Source organism: Pteropus medius, unplaced genomic scaffold (genome assembly GCF_902729225.1).
Source record: "Pteropus medius unplaced genomic scaffold, Ma_sr-lr_union100, whole genome shotgun sequence".
NCBI classification, from domain to species: domain Eukaryota; kingdom Metazoa; phylum Chordata; class Mammalia; order Chiroptera; family Pteropodidae; genus Pteropus; species Pteropus medius.
Window position 1 is genome coordinate 19445291 of NW_024342473.1, and position 25464 is coordinate 19470754.

Here is a 25464-nt window from a genome sequence, read left to right on the forward strand (position 1 = left end):
TCTTACCTGATCCACTGAACTGACTGCTTCCCAGTGTCGTTGGTCTGGTTTTCCCACTATTAACAGGTGGGGAAAACATCTGCAAAATAACCCAAAAGTATCTGTTAGTCCTGAAATTCTTCTAGATTCCTTTCAACCCGAGAGTCATCAGTTAGTTACTAAATTTCAGAAGGAAATTAAAATAAAATTAGAAATACACATTCAGACCCAGAAAGGCAAATACACTGAGTGACACTATTTCCTAACACTACTTGGCAATACTGGTTATACTGTATCCTAAAAATCCAGTCACTTACATGAGAGATTCTAAGATTATTAAATTTAAATGGTAAATTTTTTCCAGGAGCTTCGCTTTGTAGCTAATTTAATCTCATTACACTTACACTACAATTTAATACACAAAGTCAGAATCTTATCCAATGAAACTACTACATACTGTAAAGATCCATGACAACAGTGTTATAAAGTAGGGACTGGTCCTGCCTCCCAACAGCAGTTAATAAAGGAGTTCAACCGATTAGAAATAAGGGCAGTGGGCTCTTAGGTTTTAGCTGATACTTTTAAATCACTCAATTATTTCCCATGTAAAAAAAATTTAAATACACTATACACATACGTATTTTTTCCACACACACACACGCGCGCACACACACACACACACAATATGCACCCTAAAAGTAATCAGCTCAAAAGGCTGGAAATTCTAGCCATTGACTGGTTTTCTTGTAACTGACATCTTTCAGGTACCATAAGTTATAACACACACGTTGGGGAGAAAAACTGTTAGGAGTGTCGAAACAAAAACAATTTTCTTTTTTCATATGAAGTTCAAAATCTCTAATAATCATCAGGGTCACAGGGTGACTCAACCAAAGCTTATGATTACACTGTTCGCCTTTTAACTGGTTAAAATCAAAAGACCCCTTTGGCAATAAAGTTTTAAATCTGCAAGTCTAGACATTACATCAAAGTTCAGGTGTCCAACTTGGGGCAGCTGGACTCCAGCCCTAAGAACAACTGCTCAAAGCAGAGGGAGTTCACGCTGCCTAGTCTCCACGTCGCTTCCTCCAACCTCCTTTCTATCTTTTTCTTTCTTTTTCTATAAACCTCAGCAGAACCCCAAGATGCGGCGGAAAGCTTTCATACCGCACTGAAGTCCAGCAGGTCGCTCAGCTCCTTGTCGGTCCCTATAGCGGCCATGCGCTGCTGCTGAGGATTCATCTTCGGCCACTTCTAACAGGTCCTAAGGTAGAGGAAAAACCAGGCTCAGCGAGAGACCACGGAAGGGAGGGAGAGGGGCGTAGGAAAAGAGCAAAAGCGTAGGGCAGACTTTCAATACCCAACTGGTTACCCCCGCCGCGCGGGGAGGAGGCGGGAGAGCCAGGAGCCCGCGCCAGGTCTGTGAATCCACGCGTTCCTCGGCGCGGCCCGGGAGCGACGCAGCGGCTCCCGCAACTCGCCACCTCTCCCGCAAGTTTCCGAGCCGGTCCCTTTTCTCTCTTCGGCGCTCCCTACTGCGCGCCGCCGCCCGGAGCTCCGCAGGCCGGGCCCGGCCAGGGTGGGAGTCTCGAGGGGCGGGTGAGGGAGAGGCGTTTGAGGGTCCAGCGAGCCGAGCGACGGCCAGGGGAGATGCGAAGTGACTCACTGGCTCGGCAACAATAGAACTGACAAGTTGCAGGGAACGCGCCGCTCGCAGGCCCGCGTCTGCGGCCGCCGCCGCCCGGACGTCCTCGGCGGGCCCGGGGGTTCGGAAAGCACCCCCGCGCGTCCAAGGGGCGTTTTTGAAAAGAAAACAGAAACACCGACAACTAGTCTCGCTCTCGCCCGGCGTCCTCCTCCCCCGGCTCGGCCTCCTCCCACTTTTGCTGCCCTGCCTGCGGCCGGCCGGCCCCGAACCTGCCGAACAATGAGCTTGGCTCGGCGGCCGAAGCAGCTCGCTCTCCCGCGCGCCCCGGATCCCGAGCCGAGCGCCGAACAGGGCGCGCAGGCCGAGCGCGCCGCCCGCGGGCCTGGCCGCCCGCGACTCTCGCCTCCGCCCCCACTCCGATCCCCAACTTAGAGGGGACCCCGGGGCGCTCCGTACAAAGGGGCGCGGAGTTGGGGCGCGGGCCGGGGGCGCCTCCATGCCGGCAGGGACGCGGCGGCGCTCCGCAGCCCCCAGACCCGCCACGGGGTCTCCCTCCCGCTCGCCTCCCCGCAATTACCTGCCACCCCGTCTCCGCATCCAACCACCTCGATTAAAGTTCACTTTGGCCGGGAGAGCGGGCTCCGGCTTCCCCTTGTACTGCCCGGCGGCTCGGTTCACTTTGCCCCGCGCGAGCTCTCGGATCCGGGCGGGTGAGGCGGCTCTCCGGCCTGGCCGCCCCTTCCTCCCCGGGGCGGGCTGGCGGTCCCCCCGAATAGAACTTGTGGGTCTCCTCAGGCGGACATTTTTTTCGCTGAGGCGGCCTCAGCACCGCGCTTGGCTCAGCTCTGGATCCCTCCGCGCCGGGAAGAGCCCCGGATTAACCCCTTCGCTCCCGGCCGGCTCCTGCCGCCTGTGCCGAGAAAGTGGGGCCAGCGGCGAGGGGGCGGGGAGGAGCCGGCGGGAACGGGGAGGGGCCGCCGCGCGGCGGGTGGACAAAGCCCGCCGTGGGGTGAGGCGGGACGGAGTCGGGCCGGCGGGGAGGGGCGTGAGACGCGAAGCAGGGCCGGGCCGCCTGCGGAAGACGCCTCCCCCGGGCCCCCGGGAGCCGGGCGGCGGGCACCGTGGCGCCTCCTCCAGCTCGTCCAGCTCCTGCCTCGGGCCCCGAAGTGGAGCAGCGGAGACGCCTCTGCGGCCCATCTGGATCCACTGCCCAGGCCACTCAACTTGAGGCCGCAGAGCCCTGAAGGCTGCCTTTCCGGAGCAAGACACCCTGGACGCTGGATCCCGCTCCCCGCGGGGTCGGGAGGTTACAGCCCCAGGAGGCTGCGCGGCGCTGGGCGCAGAAGATGCGTGCGTGGGGCTGGGACACCTGGCCACCTCGGTCCACTCTGGGAGTAGGTGCGTTTGGTCATATTTGTTGCTAAGCGGAAAGCAGAAGGGGCAAAACCTCCCTCAAACCACACAAAGCAGCTTGGGCTTCAGGTTCCCAAATACCCCACTCACTCAAGCCCCCATTTCTACAATCACCTGTACCCACCCAAATCCCTTTCGGAGCCACCAAACTTCACAACGGGACGAGTTTTTGGAAATGGATCAAGCCAATCCCTTCATTTAACAAAGACGGTCCAGGGAGATTCTGTCGCGCAGCTACTATCTTGGCACAAGTTCTGAACTTGGCCTGAAGAAGCTCCAAACATCAGAAAGAAGACAAAATAACTAAACCTCAATTCTTCTCAATTCGGAGATGAAAGTAAGGTTTTGTCTAATGGCAGCCAGTGTTTTCACTCTTTGGGATTAGTGAATTCAGTAAAAAGACCAGTAAGAGCCGGGCAAGAGAAACAGTGTGAAGAAAGGAGATGTTTGCAAAGTAACGAATTGAGAAAAGCAGCCAACGCCTTGAGTGTAACAACATGGCAAGAAGGAGCCATTGGAGCCCAGACATATATGGAAACAAAGAGGTAGATTCCCTACAAATATGCAATTACTGTACTTTATTACAACCGGAGCTGTCCAGCGGGAGAAGGCAATTGTAGCTTGGGGATAGGGATTTCCATGACGTCAATGGCTACACCCTGGACGTTGTGCCAGATCCCGTGGTAGCCTCCCCAATATCCACTCCCACTTACCTAGGTAAACACCCCTTGTTCTTAGGGTCACATGCCTGCCCTGGCTGCCTACTGGAGTATATGGTTCCAGTATAATCAAGTTAGCATAATTCCAACCTAAATAAATCAGCATGGTCCCATTCCCTGCTACAGTTATTGGTTGGCAATAGACATGACACAGTTGGGCCAATGAGAGAAGCTATTTGCTGAGGTCTCTGGGGAAAGTTTTTGTCTGTTTGTTTCACATTCCAATAGCTTTAGAAGCAACCTTTCTGCATGTACTCAAAAAAAAAAAAAAACAAGGAGCATTAAAAATACCCCACATTGAAGGCATGTTATCAGCATATTATATGAGGCAAAAAATCCAGGGGCCCCTGAACTGTGGGTAGCCATCTTCCAACCACGAGGCCCAGTCAGATTAAAATAAAGCATACATAAAAAAAGCATAGACAGAAAGTGATGTGATCTTTGATGATGTTTTTGAGCCTCTGATCAAACAGCTTCTGAATCCAGGTTTCCCTTCATTGATTAAACCAACAGGATTAGCATTTTCTGCTATCTGTAATCTAGTGTGTTCTAAGCAATGTAGATCTAGTGACTTTTTTATAGCAAATACCTAAACATCAAATGAGAAGTCTGACTAAAACTTAAGTCAGCGGTAAGATTCGATGGCTCAGCACTAAAACTGAAGTGAAATCTTGGGGAAAGGGGTTCATGCTGTTTCAAGAGAAAAGGAGAGCCAATTTCTTCTTATACAATTAATTAGAAGGAAGAAATAGCATTCTGCCCAAACCCTCAGTCATGGGAGCTCCATCACTCCTTTAAAAGATTGAATGGTGAAGTTTTTCATAGCTATTATGGGCCATATCATTTTATACTTAATTTTCCTCAGTACAGTGTACACTTCTTGAGGGCTAGGACTGCCATGCATTTGTCTGTACCATATACCTAACATGGTGCCAAGTGCATAGTAGACACTCAAAAAAGAGGGGATGGAATTAGGTCTATCATTTGACATTTTTTCATGCTATAATATTATCTTCGTGTGTATCATTTTTAATAGGATATTATTCCCACCAATGGATTTCTTATTCCTGACATGTATAGAAGACAGAAAGTATAAAACGAGTTTTATGTCACTCCATAAAGAGGAAAAACAGCGAAAGCAAATGGGCCTTGCTTCCTTGGGAGATTGACTTGACCTTGATCTCTTGTTAAGAAGGCAGGTATTTGAGGAAGCTCAACGAGAAGAAGGTAGAAAGAGAATAGAGCTAATCAAGTCAAGTGGCAGGTTGCTATCTATATGAAGTGACAGGCCTCCTAGTATTATCTACTTAGAACCAAGGTTGATGGCTAATGAACTCCCTTGTAGCTCCCTGCTCCATAGAAGAGCAAATAGAAGTCCATGCCTTTTTTTCCTCACAGCTATCCCCTTGGGACTAAACAAAACAATTTTATGTAACAGTTTAATGAGAAGTATTACCTTCGGTTCATGGTACTCCATTACTGATGAACTAAAAGCCAAGGTACTACTAGTCATCAACAGTTCACCGTACTCATTCTCTTCTATCAGCCAGCAAGAATCCCTCACCTCTGTGGAATTTTCTGGTATAGATTTTTGCCTTTTTTCTGTGTTCATAAATAAAAGAGTTCTCTATTCCTTGCTAGTGTCATTTATTATTTAAGCCATAAATGCCTTGTATGAATGCTATTTTCAGATTTAAGGAGCTATTCCCTAATAGTCCATCTCATATCTAATGTCTTTTTCTCTTTTAGGGTTTCTTCTTTCATATGTCATAAAAGCATACGTTTACACTAAAATCGAGATAAACTCAGGGGTCAGAAAAAGGAAAAAACTGTCAAACGCTCTAAAATGTCAAACCTAGAAAGCCACAGATTTTATTTTTTAAAAATTTGGTAGAGTTGATCAAGTACAATAAATAATAATTTCTCTTTTCCATATTCCTATGTGTATCTTGGCACAGTGCCTAGTATATAGCAGATGCTAAATAATATTTGCTGAAAAATGAATTATTCTACACTTCTAGGTAGAAACAGCAGTTTAACACACACTCCAAATTTTGTTTCCTCTTATAATCACATTAAGACATCAATAAAGAGATTTTTTAAAATATTATTATAGAAAATTTCAAACCTATTAAAAAAGGTAGAACAGTATGAAAAACCTCATGTACTTAATTATTATGGACTCTTCTTCTATCTTTCCTCCACTTTTCTACCCCCATGTTAAAGTAAATTCTGTACATCATGTCATGTCATAAAATGATTTTTTAAGGAATAAAAGCATGGGGAGCCAAAGAAAAGACAATGGCAACAGAATTTGAGAAGGCTTTTAGCTGGAAAAGTGGAAAAATGATAAAAAAGAAAATGTAGACTAACAAAATTAATTCTTAAAGCAGCACTGAGGTAAATCAGTCACCAAACCCATCACTGCAGTATCACCAAACAACTCATAACTAACCGTAACTAGTCACTAAAAGACATAACTAGCTCCTGTTGAAGTGAGAAAGAGGCAAGTACTATAAGGAGGTTGTTTGCAAATATGTTTAAAAAGCAATCGGAGCCCCAGATTCCCTTCCCAATTCCATGCAGTCAGGCAAACAAATGCCTCCCTCCTACCTAGATAAAATACTGCAAACTTATTCTCTGCAAATAGTGCAACAGGAGGTCTTGGCAGGGTGGGGGTGGAGGGGATAGGAGGATTAAGTGAACATTGTATATTGGATGCTGAGACCCCCAGACATCTTTATCAACTTGGCTCCCAGATTTCAGCAGCCAAGTCTTCAACTTCCAAGGGAGATTAGATGATACTTCTCTATGAAATATGATCAACCTAAGAGGAAAGATTTGAAGATACTGATATGGGAGGTTCCCTAACTATACACCCAAACAAATTACAGAGAAGTTTAAACAGGGAACAACTAATAGAACTCTTGGAAAAGCTGACAAAAACCCACCCATTCACTCAGTATTTCCCACCAGCATTTTGTTGCCCTATTCTTAAATATGAGCAGACAACCAAGGATTATCAGACATTTGAGGGAAGCCACTATCATATGAGACATTTAGACATTTAGAGCATTTAGAATTGAAAACAGAGGGTATAGATGGGGGTAGGGAGGGCACTTGATAAAAGAGAAGAGAAAGTTAAGGAAATTTCCTAGAAAGCAGAGCAAAAAGAGACCAGTTTAGGAGGTGAAAAATCCAAATAACAAGGGGTCCAAAAAGAAAGGTGAGGGGGAGAAAAGAGGGAAGTCATCAATGAAATTATCTAAGAAAAATTCCATGAGTTACCAAATTAAATGAGTTTACCAAACGCCCACCACAACAGATAAAAATAGATCTATACCAAAGCAGGTGACCAGGAAATTTGAGCACACAGCAAAGGGAAGAACTTCAAGCTTCCAGAGAGAACACAAAACAGGACAAATACAAAGGGCTAAAAACAAAATGGCACCCATAGTTCAATAACAATACTGGAAACTAGAGGGCAATGGAACAAGGCCTTCAAATATTCCAAAGGAAAAAAAAAAACTTGCTAAAGGGATTACTGATTTGGAAGTATTTTAAAAATAACTCTAGCTCTCTTCCACGGTTCTGTCTACAGAGGTGGCGGCCATATCCTATTTGGCATTATGGTTTCCCAGGATCATTAAAAGGCCCAAGAAGTTCACCCAGCACCAGTCAAACAGCTATGTCTAAATTAAGTGCAACTGGCAGAAACCTAGAGGCATTGACAATAGGATGCGCAGAAGATTCAAGAGCCGGAGTTTGATGCCCAGCATTGGTTATGGGAGTAACAAGAAAACAAAGTACATGCTACCTAGGGGCTTTTGGAAGTTCTTGGTCCACAATTTCAAGGAGCTTGAAGTGCTGCTGTTGTGCAACAAATATTACTGTGCTGAGATTACTCAGGATGTCTCCTCAAAGGATTGCAAAGCCATTGTGGAAACTGGCCACCAGTGTCACCAATTCCAATGCCAGGCTGCACAGAAAATGAATAAACAGCTTGTGTGCACATTGTATTTGTGTTAATGAAACTATAATATTCTTTAAAAAAATAATAACTCTATATATCATTTTTAAATCAAATAATGCCTTTATCCAGTTTGGATCATTGTGATTTACGGATACAGAGATACACCCAACTGTGTCCCAGATAGAATACACAGTGGCATCACTTGCAAATACACACACAGTTTTTGCTATTTTCTCGGCATCTCTAAAGCATTTTTAAAATATTAGGGTCTGCTGAACTTTTGGCAAGCAAAGAATCCTCTTATTTAATTATTTTTATTCTCTTTTGAGCACAGTCAAATTCAATATATGTATTTTTTATAGTCAGATCTCGTTTATTCACTACAATGAGAGAAGCATCCTAAAAAGCAAATACCTTTTTTGGAATATATCTTTGCCAAATATTCGAAGAGGCAGGTGCCTAAAAACTAGAACAACTAGTAGAACTGTCTTGGAAAAACTGACAAACATCATACTACTTATTTTGCTCCACCCACTTAATCACTCCTTGTTAATATCAACAAAAGATATGGAATACCAACGGAGACTGAAGACATCCCACAACAATGTAGGCTCCATGGAGGCACAATTTTTTTCCTATTTTATTCATTAGTGTATTCTAAGTAGCTAAAGCACAGTGCCAGGTACATAGTATGTGCTTAATATTTGTTGGCTTTATGAGAAACTGAAAGAATAAATGAATGACAGAAGGTATTTTAATATTCAAAATAGCAACTGTATTTCCAAGTAGCCAGGATTTTGAAAAATAAATCTTAAATTTGCACCTATAATCTCCTATTGACACTGTTATGTAAAACCTACAAAAGAACAATAGTAGACATTTGTCATAGTCATGAACGTCCACCACCTTTTAAACAGCCATTTTGTATTCAAGGACGTTGCCATGATATGACTCTTGCCTCTCTAACATGTAAGTCAGAGCCAAAAATTTCCAAGACTCTGCAGCCAGGACACAGACTTCTGACCTAGGCACCTACAGACTTTGGCTCAGAAGTGAGCAACGAGAGGAAACAGGCTTTGGTAGAGCTGCCATTTTGTCATTTGGTTGTTGATCTTTTCCTTTTTGATGTGTAGAGCTCCTAACTTAATATCAGACATAGCCCTCTTTCTGTGATATTAGTTGCAAATGTTTACACTTATAATTTCTCTTAATTTTAAAAACTGTTTTATGTAATCCAATGGATTTATCCTACATGGGCATCTGAGTTTTACATAATATTTAGGAAGGTCTATCTCTCTTTGAGATTATAAAAAAGAAAATTCGCTCATAATTTTTTCTGGAACTTTTTTAGTTTGATTTTTTGTTTGTAAATCTTCAACTTATCTGGAATTTATTTTGGTATAAAGAGTAAGGTAAGGGCCCAATTTATTTTTTCCAGTTAGCTATACAGTTGGCCCCAATCATTCATTGAATGCCATGCTCCGAATTAGATATCTATACTAAATTACTTAATCCATTAATTCGGTTCACTGCATTAAAGAACCTGTGCTCAATTATCAAGAAAGAAAAGTGGGAGATGAAAGAAAATAACCAGGAGAACTCTAAGTTTAGAGGTTAAGCTTTTATGAGATTCTTGTTACTCTCAGTGATAATCTCATTCTTTATCACCTGGACAGACAACTTGGTGTCTACAGTTGATAACACTTCCAAGAATTATTAAGATGAGCCATCCCTTCCTTGTCTGATCATATACTAGCTCCCTAATACTTGGGTTTTTAGTGTGTAGAAGTTTTTCTTTGTTGTGGTAAGGAGGCATTTATTACATGTGCTTTAATATGGTAAGGATTCTGTTCTTTGTTTTTTATCTTATCTATTTTGGAAATAATTACTCCTTAGTATATAGGTTTAGCCTGCACATCTCTCTAAATATGTAAGCTGACTTTCATCATGCCACTATGAGCACATGTGTCCTTGAAGCTGCCTACCTTAAAAAGACAATACTGGAATCCTCTCAAAGGGTAGAGATTGCCCTTAAATATATGAACAGACAGAGCCAGGCCTGAGATTTTCATGGGAGTAAGAAAATTTTTTCTTGGCTTCCTCAACTCCTCTTGTGACCTCACCTTTCTTACTTCTGAGAATAAGCAGATAGACACCACTTAGAACAGTGGTTCTCAAAGTGTGGTCCCTGGCCCAGCAGCATCAGTATGACCTGACATACAGAAAGCCATTAAGCTAGAAATGCAAGTCCTTGGGCTTCATCCTAGACCTACTTTGTGAGTGGAGCTCCCTCTCAGAAACTCTAAGGGTGGGGCTAGCAATCTATTTTTAACAAGTCCTCCCTGTGATTATGGTGCACACTAAAGTTTGGGAAACAGTGTCTTAGAATGGTGGTCCTCTGAGGTCCTTAATACTTCAGGATAATAAAAATGAACATGAAGTGGGCAGCCAGAGCATATTTACCTTGAAGAGGTAATGACCATTGGAGAAATGTACTTAACAAGATGGGGCAACGCTGAAAGGAATAAAGTGCATGTAAATTAACTGTTTTTAAATAGTTGCTAAAAGCAAAAGTTATTGCTGGTGAAAAGTCCAGAAAGAGGACACTAGGTGACATCAAGTTTGCCTCTCACCACATGTCAGATCTTATAAATCTTTTCATACAAGTCATTGGTATCTTAGGCAAATTCAATCAATTTATTGTTTATCTTAATATTTACAAAAAATCAGAATACATGGTCAACGTTCTCAAGTTTTTAGGAGCATATGTCCAGTTTCTCTCAAATAGGAGCTCTTCAGGGGTAAAAGATGTATTTTTCTTTTCTTAATAATAACTGTATCTTCACTCTAACCCCAATAATCTCTCAGTAATTGATTAATAATTAAATGAGAAGTTGTATTTTCAGTGGAGATCGCCTGTCTTAAGTTCATTCTCATGAGTGATTTGGTAAAGTGAATTGATTGACTTGGGTTGGATGATTTAGATGGCACTTAGTTACCCGCATTTTCATTTGAGAGGGGTTAGGGGAAAATTGTTCTCATATATTGCAGAGATATTTTATTTTGAAACAATCTGTTGAATTTCGAATTTAACTGAACCAGCATTTTTATGTAATTACACATTAAGTTTTGGTGATTGGCACTTTCTTCTCTAAATCCAAAATAACTTGCTATAATTTTTCCTGTTTCATTTGCATTATAAGCCTACAGGATTTTAAAAATTATTTTTGATCTTTAAACATATTACCTTAAGCTTTTAAACTATATTCAGTAGCATGATAAAAGGATGCCATTGAATATTTTAAACATCTTTTACTTCCTCTGGAATTAGGAATGAAACCTGAGGAAAATACTAGATACGACTGGCTTACTCTTCCCAGTCTTTGGGTACCCTCTTCCACTCTATTTCTAATGGTATAATGGTGGTCTACCTTGATTTTACTCAGTCTTTAATAAAGTATGCTTGATGGGATTAAAACTGGCAAAGACATAAATATTCTTTACTTTCTAAATTTCTGAGATTGCATTTAGTTATTAGATATGACTTGCACTAGGATTAAGGTGAAAATGAAAGTATTAATAATCATCTAAAATATACTTCCATTTCTTTCAGTAACATTTTTATTTGAACAAATAATTTAGTGTTATGTTTTTTTCTTTTAGCCCAATAATACACTTTTCTTAGAAATACAGCTTCATTACATTCATTTGTTGAATCAAAAGTGCTCTGATTTGTTTTTCTGATGAGCTCGGCAAGAACAGAAACACCAATCTATAAGAAAAAACTCTCTAACTTGGCTCTCTCGAAGTGCTCCTGTATTGACTTGTGTGACTGTCAGTCACACTTGAATGGAGCTCACAATGCTAATGAGATCGAATCATAGGCTTATCCCCAAAGGATCCGTTAACTTCTCTCAGAGAAGCAGGGGTCTCTTCACTACTGATCAGTCTTCTATTTCTGACCATCTTGAAAAGTATTGGTCCCAGAAGGACAGAGCACAAGAATGCCACTAGCCCATCAATAACATCAGATGCCTGTTATTTTTTGCTTCACCTAAGAACTGAACTGATTTAGAGATAGGTACACATAGAACTTAAAAGAACTGTTTGAAACATTAGGATAATTGGGTAATGGGTAAGAAAGTGGGGATGAGGGGAGGAGATATGCTCAAGTGGGAACTAATTCTCTGCATTTCTATTACAAACTTAAAATTGAGATCATACTCTAAACAGAATTTTAAAAACTTATTATTTTATGGAAATGTTCAAATACATGCAAACGTAGAGAGAATTCTGTAATGAATGCCCTTAAACCTACCACCCAGCTTCAACAATTATTTAAGCATCCCCACCTCCAGATAATTTGAAGCAAACATTAAATCATTTCATCTACAAATAGTTCAGCACTCATATCTAAAAGTTGCTTCTAAAAAATATGACAATATCATTATCACATCCACAGTGTTTATAAAATGCTTTAATATCATCAAATATTCAGAAAGTAACTGAATGTAGATGGATACTGCAAATCTGCAATGAACATGAGAATGCAGATATCTTTTTAGGATAATGATTTCAAATCAAATTTCCTCCAATTGTCTCATGAATTATTTTTTATTACAGGTGATATGTTTAAAATTAGAATCCAAATAAGATCCATACAGTGAATTATTTATGTGTGTTAAGCCTGTTAATCTATGGTTTCCCCCTCATTCTCTTTCAATTGGTTTGTTAAAGCTAAATTGTGTTCTTTGTCCTATAGGATTTTCCATAGTCTGGGTTTTCTGATTGCAACTTTCTTGTGTCATTTAATATATTCCTTTATCTCTCATATTTTCTGAAAATTGTTACTTATATTATAGCCTTGATCAAATTCTAGTTTAGCAAGAATATTTCATATGTGATGTTATATATAGGAGGCAAGTACTGTCTGCTTGTCTCTCTTTTAGTGAAGTTAGCTTTCACTGATGATCATTTCCTAGTTGAATTGTTTCATTAGGGATTACAATGTGATGATATTCTATCATTTCTATATCTATTGTTAGTTGGAAAACTCTGTAAAGAGAAACTTCGTCTTATCAACTATTAGGTTACCCTGAGCTACAATTTGTATATGAGAAGTGAGATAAATTCTTGATTCTTTCTCTTTATTTACCAGTTTTCAAAATAATGAGTTGGTTTCTTTGCATTTTCCAAGGATACCAATAGTTTTTTGCTTTAGAACATCAGTCTGCGCTAATAGATTAAAACATATATAATATGCTTCATTCTATTACAGTTATTCTCATTCATGCTCACATTGCCTCCTCTTTGACCAATAGATGCATCTTCAAGTTAGTCCCTTTTGACATGACCCGGAAGTCTTTGATACAGACCTTCTGGTATAGCAAGATGTTCCAAGATCATCTTGTAATTTCTTGCTTCAGTCCTAGAATCATCCATTTCTCCAAAGAGCCCTGGAAAAGATGATTTGTAGTTCTTGTATCTTATGCATATACCATTATTTACTTAACTAGTTCACTCTTGGGGAAGGAAGAGGCTTCAGGTAATTTCTAATAATTCACTATTATAAATTAAATACTTAACTATTTTATAGAAATAGCATGTATAGTGACTGATCATGTACTTATAAATGTTTTTTCCTATTATTTAATATTTAAAGAAAGTCTAGTCAATTGGCCCATTTATGGCCTGGCCCATAAACCAGGGTATATCACTCAGCTATTACAGATATCTGCCTCTAGGGTGGAGCTTGCAAACACTTAATTAAAAAGTGGCAGCAAACATAATATAAAACTTCTAGTAGGGGAAGGCTATGTATGTTTAGTCCCAACACTCATCAGCCCCTAGGGATATTTTACTTCTTGGAATTGCAATCCCTCTCATAGCTCCTGGACATTTCATCATGAGCCAAGAGATAAGATAAGGTTTGGTAGAAGTATGATAAATGGAAGATTTTTGTTGATAAACTATTGGAGGTGGCTCACTGGTAACTGTGCAAAAGGTTATAAAAAAGGAAAGTTACCATTTCCCAAACACCCCAAATTCCCTATTTAGCAGTTTGGAAATATTTGGATTGGCTAAAATGTTAAGTAAATTAAGCCATCTTCCAAATAAATGCAATCAGTATACATTTTGGAGTACGAAAAGTTTTCTTTAATTTTTGAATGTCATGCTTCTAATTCCAATTGATATACCATACAATCTGCCTCTTTCCCAAGAATATTTGAAAGCTGTTTTTCTAAAACTCCTGGGCATAGGCAGGAACACTTTTCTTTAGGAAGAAAATGAAATTATAATAGCAGTCTCAGAGGGAAGCCAACAGTGATTGTCATCACTTATTTCCTTTACATAGTCATTTCATGTGGTCAGTTTCTGCGAGACAAAGGTGCTATTGGTCAAAACTCAGTAAATTAAGTTAGTTGCAATTCATGCGTATATTTAAAAATTAACTCATCCTGCAGAACAGTTAACATTCAGGGTTAACAGAATATTCGCTCTTTATATTATAGGGGACCTCAGGCAATAAATGTTAAGCAGAATTCAGAGTGGCTTGAAACTGTCAAGTTTATATGTTCTGGTCTCGTGATACTTACAGTTTATCATACCAAAATATAAAACTGGTATAAATGCTTTCCTATATGCAGTTATATTAATTTCCTTTTCTTTTTGTTTATTTTTGAGAGTTTTGTGGATGCACATGAGTGCCAGATAAAATACTGAAGACCAGTTAAATTTAAATTACAGATACATAAGGAATAACTTTTAGTATGAATATATCCCAAATATTTCTTGGAACATATTTATTCTAAAAAAGATTTGTTCTTGATCTAAAATTCAAATTTAATTGGACATCCTACATTAAATCTGGCAACCTCATGGATGAATAGAGCCTAATAATGACTGATCTTTGAAAATTAAAAAGAACTACATGTTGTATAATGAAGAGCAACACTTCTAAAACTTTAATGTACATGCTAGTTACCACAGCTACTTGTTAGAAAGAAGATCCTGATTCTGCAGATCTGGAATAGGACCTAAGATTCTGCCATTTCTAACAAGCTTCTGTTTGATGTTGATGTTGTTATTCCATGAACCACAGTTTGTGCAAGGCTGTATGAACACCTTTTTTTTTGGTTGGTTGTTGTTGTTGCTGTTGTTATCATTGTTGTTGTTGATGATGATGATGATAATGATGATTTTTGATGGCCCAGCATCTGAACTCTCTGGGCTTGGAGAATTCACTGACATGTGAGTCTTGGAAGAATGTAAAGCCCCATTATATCTAGCAATAGGTAGAAGTTGCAAAATACCTTACCATCCTCCCTTGATCCTCCCTTGCAGCCTAGATTCAGGCACTTGACCTGCCCTCTGCCAATCAGAAGCACCTGTATGGCCTTGAGTAGTGAACTAGGAACTCAAAGAAGCAAGAATAGCAGTCAGTTTTCTTTTTTGCAACACTGCAGTTGTGGCCAAATTAAGTTTCCAGGGCAGTGGTGGTGACAGAGGGACAGCAGAGCTCAGCATAATGAGCAGAGTCAGTTATAGCAGCCTTCTCCTCCACTTGTTTCTGCAGCATGATTTTGAGCATTGTTCTTGACTGCAACAGTTCTGAGCTTAGTTCTCAACCCTCATAATGATTCTGTAAGCTGCCTACTTCCTCTGCTACTGACTCAGTGGTAATTAATTTTCGTTGCTTGAAACTAAGAACCTGAAGGCAGCCAAAGGGTCTGCCAGAAGCTAGCTGGCTTGCACAGCCTGTCAACTGGCAGTACGTGTATGGGATGCCACCCCGGTCACCACTCAAGATGATCTCTGCCTCACATGGTGAGGACGATTCTGAGAGAGGTACAAACTCTACTTGGTGGAAGGGTATCTGTTTCCTGGCATACATCTCTATGCCTCCTCTGGCAATGAGGTTTCTGACAATAACTAGTCTTGGCTTAATAGGACTAGATTTATATGTTTATGTCTTTAACTAGTTATGTGACTGTGGGCAAATCACTTAGCCTCTGTGAGCTCCATTTCTTTGGCTGTTAAAGGGTATACAGACTACATGTTTATTATTGCATTTGTTCACATTATATCATAATTATTTGTTTTTAACAATTTTATTGGTGTATAATTCACAAATCATAAAAGTCACCCATTTCAAGTGTACAATTCAATGATTTTTAGTAAATTTATTGAGTTGTACAGCCATTACCATAATCCAGTTTTTAAAACATTGTCATCTCCCCAATAAGATCCTTCATGACCAATTAACGTTAATACCTATTCCCACCCTTGGCCCAGGCAACCACCAATATATTTTCTATCTCTATTCATTTGCTTTTTCTGGGTATTTCATATATATAAAGTCATACATTCATAATTATTTGCTATGCTAGCTTTTTTCTGCTATATACTGAGTTTCCAAAAGGTTATGTCTAAGTGAACTATTTATCTACAATGTATAGCACAGTGCTTTGTAGATAATAAGTACTCAAGATAATAAAATAACACTGATACATTTCTTATAGAGTTGCTGTTTTGAGGATTAAATGAGTCCATTAGACTCTTACTACTTGAAATGTGGTCCCTAGACCAGCAGCATCAGCATCACCCAGGAGCTGGCCAAAAATGTAGTCTTGGGCCCCATCCCAAACTTAGTATTGAATTTTCATAAGATCCTCAAGTGATTTATATTTTCATTAATGTTTGAGAAATACTGTACTAGACTGTAAGTTCCGTGAGGGCAGAGATTATGTGTGGCACATAGTAGGTATTCAGTGCTATTTATTGCATGAATAAATGAACTGTGATACACATGAAAGCATTTTGTAAACTGTTTAAGCCACATATATACAGGATTGCCAAAGAACAGAAGTATAGAATTTTGGCTTAACTAAAGTCTGTTACAGAAACAGTTTGGACTGACATTTTGAAATACTAGTTTATATATTGAAACAAGTATAGATATAGGTATAGATATGGATATTTTACATTTGAATGATAGTTCCATGAAGAAACCCAGTTTTAGATTAAAACATTATTAATTTCTTAACTGAAATGGACTTTATAGTGAGTTTATTAGCATAACAGATAATTATAGAATTTCTTACTTCTAAAGATTGACAAAGAAAATTTATTACAGTTCAATTTTCTATGAAACAATACCTTGATCAACAACTAAGAAGCCAATGTCAGACTTTAAGAGATAGGATGGGTAGATGTTGAATGGTTACTAACAACCCCTAACCAGAAAAACCCATCTAGTTTCCCACTTAGAGTCTGGCTCGAAATGCTTTAATTTATTCATTTAATCATTCTTCAAATCATAAAACATTTATCAAATTTGTCACTATTTGACAAGTGCTGTGCCAAGGCTTTCTGATGGATTGCCAGATACAATATTCTTGAGGAGTTCCATATCAATACAATGATGATAGCTTTTTAACTACATAGGCTAACAAAAGACTTTTATAATTTATGAATTCATGAATTTTAAATTCTTAAAATGCTATAAAAATTAAAGCACATTAGTTATATATTTAACAAAATTTTGAAAAGGATAAAATTATATTCTTCTGGTAAATCCAGGCTATATGATTAACACAGAATATGAATTGCTCTTATTTAGGGTTGCTCTGAGGAATATAAACAGAGATGCCCTGGTTATTTTCCATTTGCTACTCTAGATCCATTTTTTCATCCTATTTGCCTTGCTCCATACTAGAGCCTACCTTTACAGACAGTATCATCCAAGCCCTCTAGCTTCTGGTTCGACTTGGCCAATGGGAGGTACCAACAGAAGTTTGGAGAGTGGGAGAAAAAGAGGACAAGTGTTTATTCTCAGTCCTTTGGTGGGCCACATTTTGGCAGTGGCTACATTTCTCTATTTATAGTCACAGCTTTTTTCAGGTGTCCCCTTCCAAACTACAGTTCTTAATGGGTTCCTTCCCCTGCTCCTTTAGGCTTAAGGCTTCTTGTGGTTACCAGTCTTTCCCATTATTACACACTTTACCATTGCTTGTTGATTCCCTTAACCCTTCCCATACTTCTGTAAATCATCCCTTTATTACGCTCTTTTTTTCCCTCTTGGAATGTGTCATCTTTAGTGTTACAAGAAGAGGCAATCGATCAGCCAGTATCTAAGGACTGCCTGCTGGGCCGACACTGTCAAGATATATAATACATGATGCTGCTCCTGAGATACTTATAGTCCAGCAAAGGAGATAAAACCAACATACATGAAACAATTAGGAAACACTATACATAGTGAAAGACACTTGAGTTTTTGCTACTTGGCATCCATTCACTCTTCTAATCATACCATGATTTTTCTTTTCTACCACTCTCCATCAGCGTCTTTTAGGTAGAATGGACTCCCCTCTCAACAATATGAGAAAATCATGTGAATCAGGCCTAACCTACTGGATTCCTCTGGCCACATGTCTTAATTAGAGCTAATGAAATATAAGGACACTATTGCTGGCACTTGTGGGAAAGAGATATGTACTCTTCCACTGAGATTGCTAACAGTAAGGATTATGTGAACTGGAGTTGCCAGGAGCCACCATATGGAGCCTGAGAATGAAGCCAATACAGAAGACAGAGCCAATAGATGAAGCAGAATAGAATTCTAATGACATTGCTTAAGCCCTTGGATCAACCTATGCCGTAAGCTAAATATATCACTAGTTCCTCAGTTATGTGAGCCAATAGCCCTCTCTTACTCTTTTTTTTTTTGCATAAGTCAATTTGAGTTGTGTTTTTTTATTTTGTCTCCTGCAATTAAAACAGCTCCAACAATTCATAAATTGGTAACAGGAGTGGGAATTATTAGTAAGAGAAAGATCTTAAAATGTTAAATCAGTTGATTCACACAAGGCCCCACCTATATTGGATTGGGAATTCAATAGCGGAATAGTAGGTTAAACTGGCACCTGTTGCACACTAGGATTCAGAACATGTGCTTATCAAGTGTGAAATGTAAAAGAGCCCGTTATTAAAAGGTCGGATACTAGAGTACATCAAGTATTACATGTTGACTTTTAGTAAGGTCCTACAAGAAAGACTCAAGTTTAGGATTAAGCTTGATTTATTTAAAGTAGAGAAGGAAAAGTATTGCTTTGTTATGAATGACCATTTTTGTTCCTAGGCTGCAATAAAATATGACAAAAACTTTAATAATCTGGAGCCATTAAAGGTTGGAAAAGCCCCAAGAGACTATTAAAGCCGATGAAGGCAAGAAATAGATAAGCTTGGTACTTGAAAGAAGAGCGAACACACCCAGGCCTCTCTCAAGCAATTCCTGTCTGCTTAGAAAGGTAATAATTATCCCATTCTGTTCCCTCCAGCACCACTACGCCCTCCCTCTCCACCCTTCCCCTTGCAAAACTAGTGGCTATTGTTTCAAATTGTTCTCAGGCAGAAACCAGAATGGAGGCCATTAAGCTAGAAGAATACCAAGGCCTAATATTACTCATATTGGAATTTAGATGCAAAGACTGCAGCTTAAGACGAACTCTGGCTCTGGAGTTTTTCTCCCGTAGAATTAGCCAGATATAAATGGACTGAAAGTTTACTAAGAATGCAAGAAAATTGTGTTGTGAGAGAAATCCTGTCTGAAGAACAAAGGCTAGGTTACTTAGTTTTAGCACTAACTGCTGTAACAGGTAATGCACAAGTTTGAGTGGTTTAACACAACAGACCTTTATTTTTTCACTTTCGTAAAGTCCAATATCAGTAATCCTGATCAGCAGGTGGTCTCCTACAAGGTCATTCAGCTACCCACTCCTTCTATTTCATGGCTCTCTTATGATTATCCTCCAAGGTCTTAGGGTCCTTTCAGTGCAGCCACAGGAGGAAAAAGAAACCAGAAAAGTCATAACCTTGTTCTTAACCACATTGGCAAGAAGTGATTCACATCATGTCCACTCATATTCCAATGGAAATAATTAATCACATGACTTCTCGAGATTAACGAGAAAGCTGGGAAATGAAGCTACTTCCTAGTCACTGACTATGAAGCTACTTCCTAGCAACAACTCTGCATAACAGAAGAGAATCACACTATTTGGCAGTAAAAGCTAGTTATCTAGCTAGTTATCTCACTTGCCACAGAAGGTGATTTTACAATCCCCACTGTATCAGGAAGGAGAATGTTGAAGAGGTGTGGTCCTAGAAGGATTATCCTCCCCATTGTCCATTACAGATATGGCATAGAGGAACAGTGAATGAGAGATTCTCCAAGAGTAGAACATATGGCAGCCAGATGGGTTGATCAAAGAACTTTCTCTTCTCTTATGGTAGTAAGCCCTTTCTCTTCCTGTCCAGCTAGATATGATATATGTTATGAATTGGAGACCACTGTGTTTGCCATTAGTCATTTTTCCAAATATGAATTTTCGTTGCAGTTGTTTCTCTCTTTTTCTGTCATAATATTTTAAGTATTTTGTAGCTAATTTTATCATGTAGCCTTAGGTTACTACACCATGAAGGGCTCTATTGCTGCATGATTACCCTGCTTTCCTAAACTTGGAACTGTCTGCAATAACTAGATGAAACTTTGGATCATCTCTTTCCAGCGAGGAAGTGAGTACATTTTTGGTGGTAAAAGAATATTTTTGCATTGAGTAGGCATAGATATTTTTGAAGGCATATGTAGAGGAAGAATGTTTAGGGATATCAAGAGAACAGGGATGTGTGGTATGTCTGCTGTTTCCATTGCCCAGGATGCATCCACCCTTCCTCTGATAACCATACTCCCATTTTCCTAAGTGGAATCACCTTCTTGTGCCATTCATGTGTTACTGACAAACACAAGTCCTGGAATGGGCTCGTGAAACAGTCCAGACCAATCTGACCATTTCATTCTCTTGGAAACAGTGATTGGTTTAGGAGCAGGCACTTAACCTTTGCTGATAGTGAGGACAGTGGGAGCCTAGAGATGCTGGTTGTGTATTTTGTGGAGCTTGAGACTGAAGCTAACAGTGGAGGAAAGAGCTAACATATAAGAGAGAGTCCAAATCTTGATCATATAATTTGAACCCTTCAGCCAAGCCATCTCTCACTACCTTGAACTTTTCAGTTATGTGAGCCAATAAAGTCCCTTCTCTGTTTAAGCCAGTTTGAGTTGAATTTTATGTCACTTGCAACCACGGACCCATACTGAATCAATACTGTTGTGTGAGGGTAGATCTATATATAAATATACATAGGAATAAAAGTACATGTATACACTTGTACATGTAAATATCTAACTAAAACTGTAGATTGCAGAGTGGTTCATAGGGGAAGAGGGAACTAGATTGGGGCAAGAGTTTTAAATATCTAACTAAAACTGTAGATTGCAGAGTGGTTCATAGGGGAAGAGGGAACTAGATTGGGGCAAGAGTTTTAAAATCAATCAGAAGAATTTAAATGTAAATTTAAATTTTATAGTCATGAAATTATCAAAGCAAGAAGAGATGTGCTAAAAGTGAAGATTTAGGATGATTATTCTAGCAGGTTAGATTGGAGCAGAAAGAGAAGGAAGTCAGAATGACTGTAGAGAGACTGTAGAACTAGCTAGCTCTGGGTGGCAGCATTCAACTTAGACAGAGACCATGAAGTAGAGACAGAGAAAGGGATTTGACAAGATATAGTTTAAAGGATAAATCAAAGGCCCTGGTGACTGGTTGGATAAAAGGAATAAAGAGAAAGAATGAGTCAACAATGACATCCAAGTATTCAAGCTTTGGTGGCAGGGAGAGCAGTGGTACCAGTGAGAGAGAAAGGAAATGATTTTAGACAGTAAGATTGGTTTTGGACCTGTTGAAATTGAAGAAATAACAGGACATCCAATTAGAAGTGTTGGTTAGGTAGTTGAAGATGTATGCAACCTAGGACAAAGGTGACATTAAAGGTAATGATCTGCACAGAAGAAATATGAAGCAGCAGTTGAAGATGAGTACCAGACGGTGAGAGAAAAGCAGAAACTAATACTTTATGTTATACCCCGGAGGGAAAACTGGTATCCAAAGTGAAGTGGATCTAGTGCTTGGTGGAGACAGAGAAAGAAAGCAAGAACACCTTAGTGCATAAAAAGCTTAGAGAAAAGCATCAGATGATGTTAAAAGCAAATGCTAAGCCCATGCATACCATGGTCTAAATGGCACTGGACTGATCAGCCTATCTCCAGCTGTTCTTCTTGTTCATTGAACAGCATTCACATTGGCCTCCTTGCTTTCTAGTAATTCAAACTTACCACTCTCTGGCCTAAGAGCCATTGTACTTGCTTTTGTCTCTACCTGAAAAGTTATTCCCTCATTCATTTGCTTGGCTTTCTTCTTCATTTCATTCAGATCTCTTTTTAAACATAACTTCATCAAAGAAGCCTCTCTAAATCAACATACCTAAAATATGAAATAACACATTACTCCCACCTGTATCACTGTCTGTCCTTCTACTCTGCTTTGTCTTCATAGCACTTAGTCATTACATATTATACTGTAGATCTGTTTGTAAATGTATTGTCTGTCTCCCTCATTAGAGGAACTGTAATGGGATTCCAGGAGTGCAGGGGCTTGTATTATATACTGATGTATCCATGTAAGTACGACAAGGCCTGGCACACAGATATCACCCATAAAAGCTTGTTTGATGATGAATGAGTGAAATGCAGTAAATGAGATGGAAAAAAAATCAGAAGGCTGTTAGTCACTTGAATTCCTAGAACATTCCTATCATTTCAGCCAAAAACTCTGCTTAAGACTCCCGCTTTTGCTTCATCTCCCCAAGGCAAAGGGAATTTAAGTAAGTTTGCTACTACTAAGGCAAGGCCTTGCAGTAATACCTTCTTGGATGAGTCTGGAAAGAATGCTATTTCTCCCGAGTTAACCCGTTAAGAAGAGACATCTTTAATCCCGGATTTGACAAGAGTTCTTTTTCCATCCCAGCTCCAAGTAGAGCTCTGAGAGAAAAAGGAAGTGGTGTGGCTGAAAGATTCAAAGGTGCCAAAGTATTTCTCTTCCTGAGGATCAGCAACCAGGTGGATTTTGGAATGATAACAACTTGGAGGAGCAAGCGTCACATGCTAGGCGAAAAAGGGCACCAAGGGAAATCTCCGTTGATTCTTCTTTACCACCCAGCTTTCTACCGCGGCCTGTACAGAAACAAGCATACCAACACTTGAGGAGATAGTGGCGCTTTCACCAAATTTCCCTTCCCGAAGGCTGCTCCCCGACCTCTCCTCTTCTCCCCAGCCGCCCCTCCCAAGCTGCAGGCTCAGCCTCCGATTTCCGCTGATCTCGCCGGCAGGGAGCCCCAGAATCCAATTACTTTTCCCAAGGGAACGCCAACCACCTTTCTAGCCGCTAAGGGAGAGCCGGAGTCGGCGAACCTCAGAAGCTAACCCTCCCCCGCCGCCCGGGCCTCAGGGCCCCGGCAGCCGCGGGCGGGGCGAGCAGAGCCGTGAAGGGGCGCGCGGTGCTGCCTTTGGGACTATTTGTCCTTCCGCGCACGGCGCTGCGAACCCGCCGACGTCGGCCCCGCTGAGTGGCAGGAGATTAGCCAAGGGCTTCCCCCGCTGCGCGCCCCTCGGCCAATCGGCGGCGCGCGGGCCGTGCCCGAGGGTCGTGCACACGCACATTCCAGAATCCACGCCTCACACGAACATCCTCGATCCCGCGCACGCCCCCTGCCCACCCGCCCCCTGGGCCGCGCGCGCGCTTCTCTTCGGGGCCTTCTCCAGGTTCCGGTCTTGATACTGCTCTCTAAAGTGAAAGTGAAATGAGGACTGAAGGCCAAGAGGTCTGTAGGAAAAGGATATTTAGCATCTGTGTCAAGGTTTACACTTCTGCACCACCATCCAGGTTTACTTAACTGCCTGGAGTGAAGCTACTGAGACTCTCTAGTAAGAGGATCTTAAATTGGTAGATTTGTCACTGGGTTTTCAGTGGTGGTCAGAGCACTTGATTTATCCTTTCTCCATCTGGACAAAATTAAAAAAAAAAAAAGAAGAAGAAGAAGAAGTCACACTATCCGGCCCACATTGTCAGACTTATGAGGCTACAACTGACATGCTCCCTTGAAGGAGAAAATACTCTATTGTGCCTTGTTTTCTCTTTTGAATTGAATTCTCCTGAGACTGTGCTGACCCTTAGGCCCATGGCAGTCCTGAATGTGATTGACATGCATGATTAGCAGGCTAGTAAGAGAGAACCAGGGAAATTGCTATCAAAACAATTACATACAGGGACATCAGAACAATGGCTTGAGAACCCCCAGGGACTCAGTGACCATCCTAGCTCTGCCACGGATGCCCTTTGGGATCATGGCCAAGTCAGATCATCTCTTTGTGTCTTCACTGCTTCTGGTAAGTTAAAACTATTCTTACCACTCCCTATCTCAAAGTATATTATAAAAATAAACTTAGATAACTGAGTGAAAACATTGAAGGTTTTATTTTGTGGGGGAAGGTGATGATTGAAAGACAGTTTCAACAGAAAATTCTGTTAAAGGAAGCCATTTGACCATCAGCTTACAATCTGGTCATTTCAGTTAAATTTAATACACATGTGTTGAGACTAATTGTAGATATAGGGTTCTCTGCTGGGTGCTATGTGGTCTTTGTGGGCGTTATAATCTACTAGGGCATCTCTGACTCCTGCATTCTCAGATCTTCTCCTATGCCTGTGCCAGTTCTCATCCCTAAGTCATGGCCATTTTCATTCTCTATTTCTGCTCTAAGGCCACAGAGCATTGCTAGATATGGGTTCAGAATGGTGCTGTGATTGGGACTTCACAAGAGCGTAAGCTGTGGTTTGGGGTTCAGACATGTCTCTGTATTTTTGTGAAACCGATGGGGCAAGGTTCCAGAAGCCTGTTTACTGGAGTGACAGACAAGCTTCTTGGGAGCGAATATGTCCTCCATGAAGGAGCTAAATAGTGTGCTTGAGACTAAGTCTTGAGAAGGGAGAGGTCCTTTTGCATTCAGTGTTGTGTACCTTGACCCTTGTCTGAGTCCATTAGAAGTGGGGAAGGTATGAGAAAGGGAGAAAAAGATGGAAGGAGGTTAAAGGTGGAAGCTGAAATATCTGTTTCAAACTTTTCAAATCCTACATTTCACATTCATAACACATTCTCTCAGCTCTACTGGAAAAGATCAAACTATCAACGAAAGCACAAGCAAGAGAAAACCTGACTAGAGGTAGCTTTTGAAAAAATAAGGAATTTATCTCATAGAATTTTGAAATTTGGAGGAAAATGGTTCCTATATTAGTTGAGTAACTCAAGGATGTCTTCAAGGACTCAAGTGGATTTCTTCTTTCTGCTTTGTCATCCTCAGATGATGGTACTTTCTCTTGTCATCTCCCTTCGAGACTGCACCATTGCTTTTGCATTTCTTGATGTCAGATGCAGTCAGGGGCACCCAGCAAAGAAGAGAGAGGTTGTCTCCCACCTCTTTCTGTCTCTTTCGCAATAAAGGAAGGGTAACCCTTTCCAGAGGCTTCTAGCAGTATTAAGTTTCATTGGGCAGAATTGTGTTCACATACATCCTAAACTAATTACTTATAAAAAGAATGATGGCAAATATAATCTACCCTTTATGCTGGAGAGAGAAGTCACCCTCCATGAGCACACAGGAGGGTATAATCCAAACAACATTAAATTTTGCCAGAAAAAAATTAAAGCGGCTGTGGTTTAGGTCTCAAAAGTTTCTTTTATCTTTCTTTTCCTCTACTTCAAAATGTTTCTATATCTAC

General features: G+C 40.4%; 3 protein-coding genes and 1 long non-coding RNA gene across 11 annotated transcripts in view; 2 read left to right on the plus strand and 2 right to left on the minus strand.

Moving 5' to 3' along the window:
* TCF12 (transcription factor 12) overlaps positions 1–2463 on the minus strand; it is a 292841-nt gene extending 290378 nt beyond the window's left edge. For 2 of the 5 annotated variants that reach the window (XM_039865489.1, XM_039865494.1), the window contains exons 1-3: positions 2205–2463; positions 1147–1243; positions 7–79 (exon numbers count right to left, since the gene is read on the minus strand). In XM_039865489.1, coding sequence (XP_039721423.1) covers positions 7–79; positions 1147–1221 — 148 coding nt within the window. In that variant the 5' untranslated portion in view covers positions 1222–1243; positions 2205–2463. Of the gene's footprint in view, positions 1–6; positions 80–1146; positions 1244–1344; positions 1467–2204 lie in introns of those variants that run through there. The other 3 variants (XM_039865492.1, XM_039865497.1, XM_039865490.1) reach the window with 2 other exon arrangements.
* On the plus strand, positions 1475–7613 carry LOC120604600 (protein SPT2 homolog). Of its 3 annotated transcripts, XM_039865499.1 has the most exons (3): positions 1475–3585; positions 5198–5340; positions 7361–7613. In XM_039865499.1, exon 1 carries the CDS (start codon positions 2124–2126, stop codon positions 2853–2855), a length of 732 nt encoding a protein of 243 aa, XP_039721433.1. In that variant the 5' UTR covers positions 1475–2123; the 3' UTR covers positions 2856–3585; positions 5198–5340; positions 7361–7613. The 3 variants fall into 3 exon arrangements, with proteins under 3 accessions (XP_039721433.1, XP_039721434.1, XP_039721432.1); XM_039865500.1 differs by lacking the exon at positions 5198–5340; XM_039865498.1 differs by lacking the exon at positions 7361–7613 and having other exon boundaries at positions 5198–5392.
* A 14575-nt stretch (positions 7614–22188) lies between these two features.
* LOC120604603 (uncharacterized) lies at positions 22189–23356 on the minus strand. The gene is made up of 2 exons (XR_005653384.1): positions 23063–23356; positions 22189–22862 (listed from the first exon to the last, which is right to left on the minus strand). It is a non-coding gene; the product is annotated as an uncharacterized LOC120604603 (long non-coding RNA).
* Positions 23357–23473: 117 nt separating this feature from the next.
* Positions 23474–25464, plus strand: part of ZNF280D (zinc finger protein 280D) — a 235065-nt gene continuing 233074 nt past the window's right edge. For both annotated transcript variants that reach the window (XM_039865503.1, XM_039865505.1), the window contains exon 1: positions 23474–24074. The gene's annotated coding sequence lies outside the window, so the exon portion shown is untranslated. The remainder of the gene's footprint in view (positions 24075–25464) is intronic.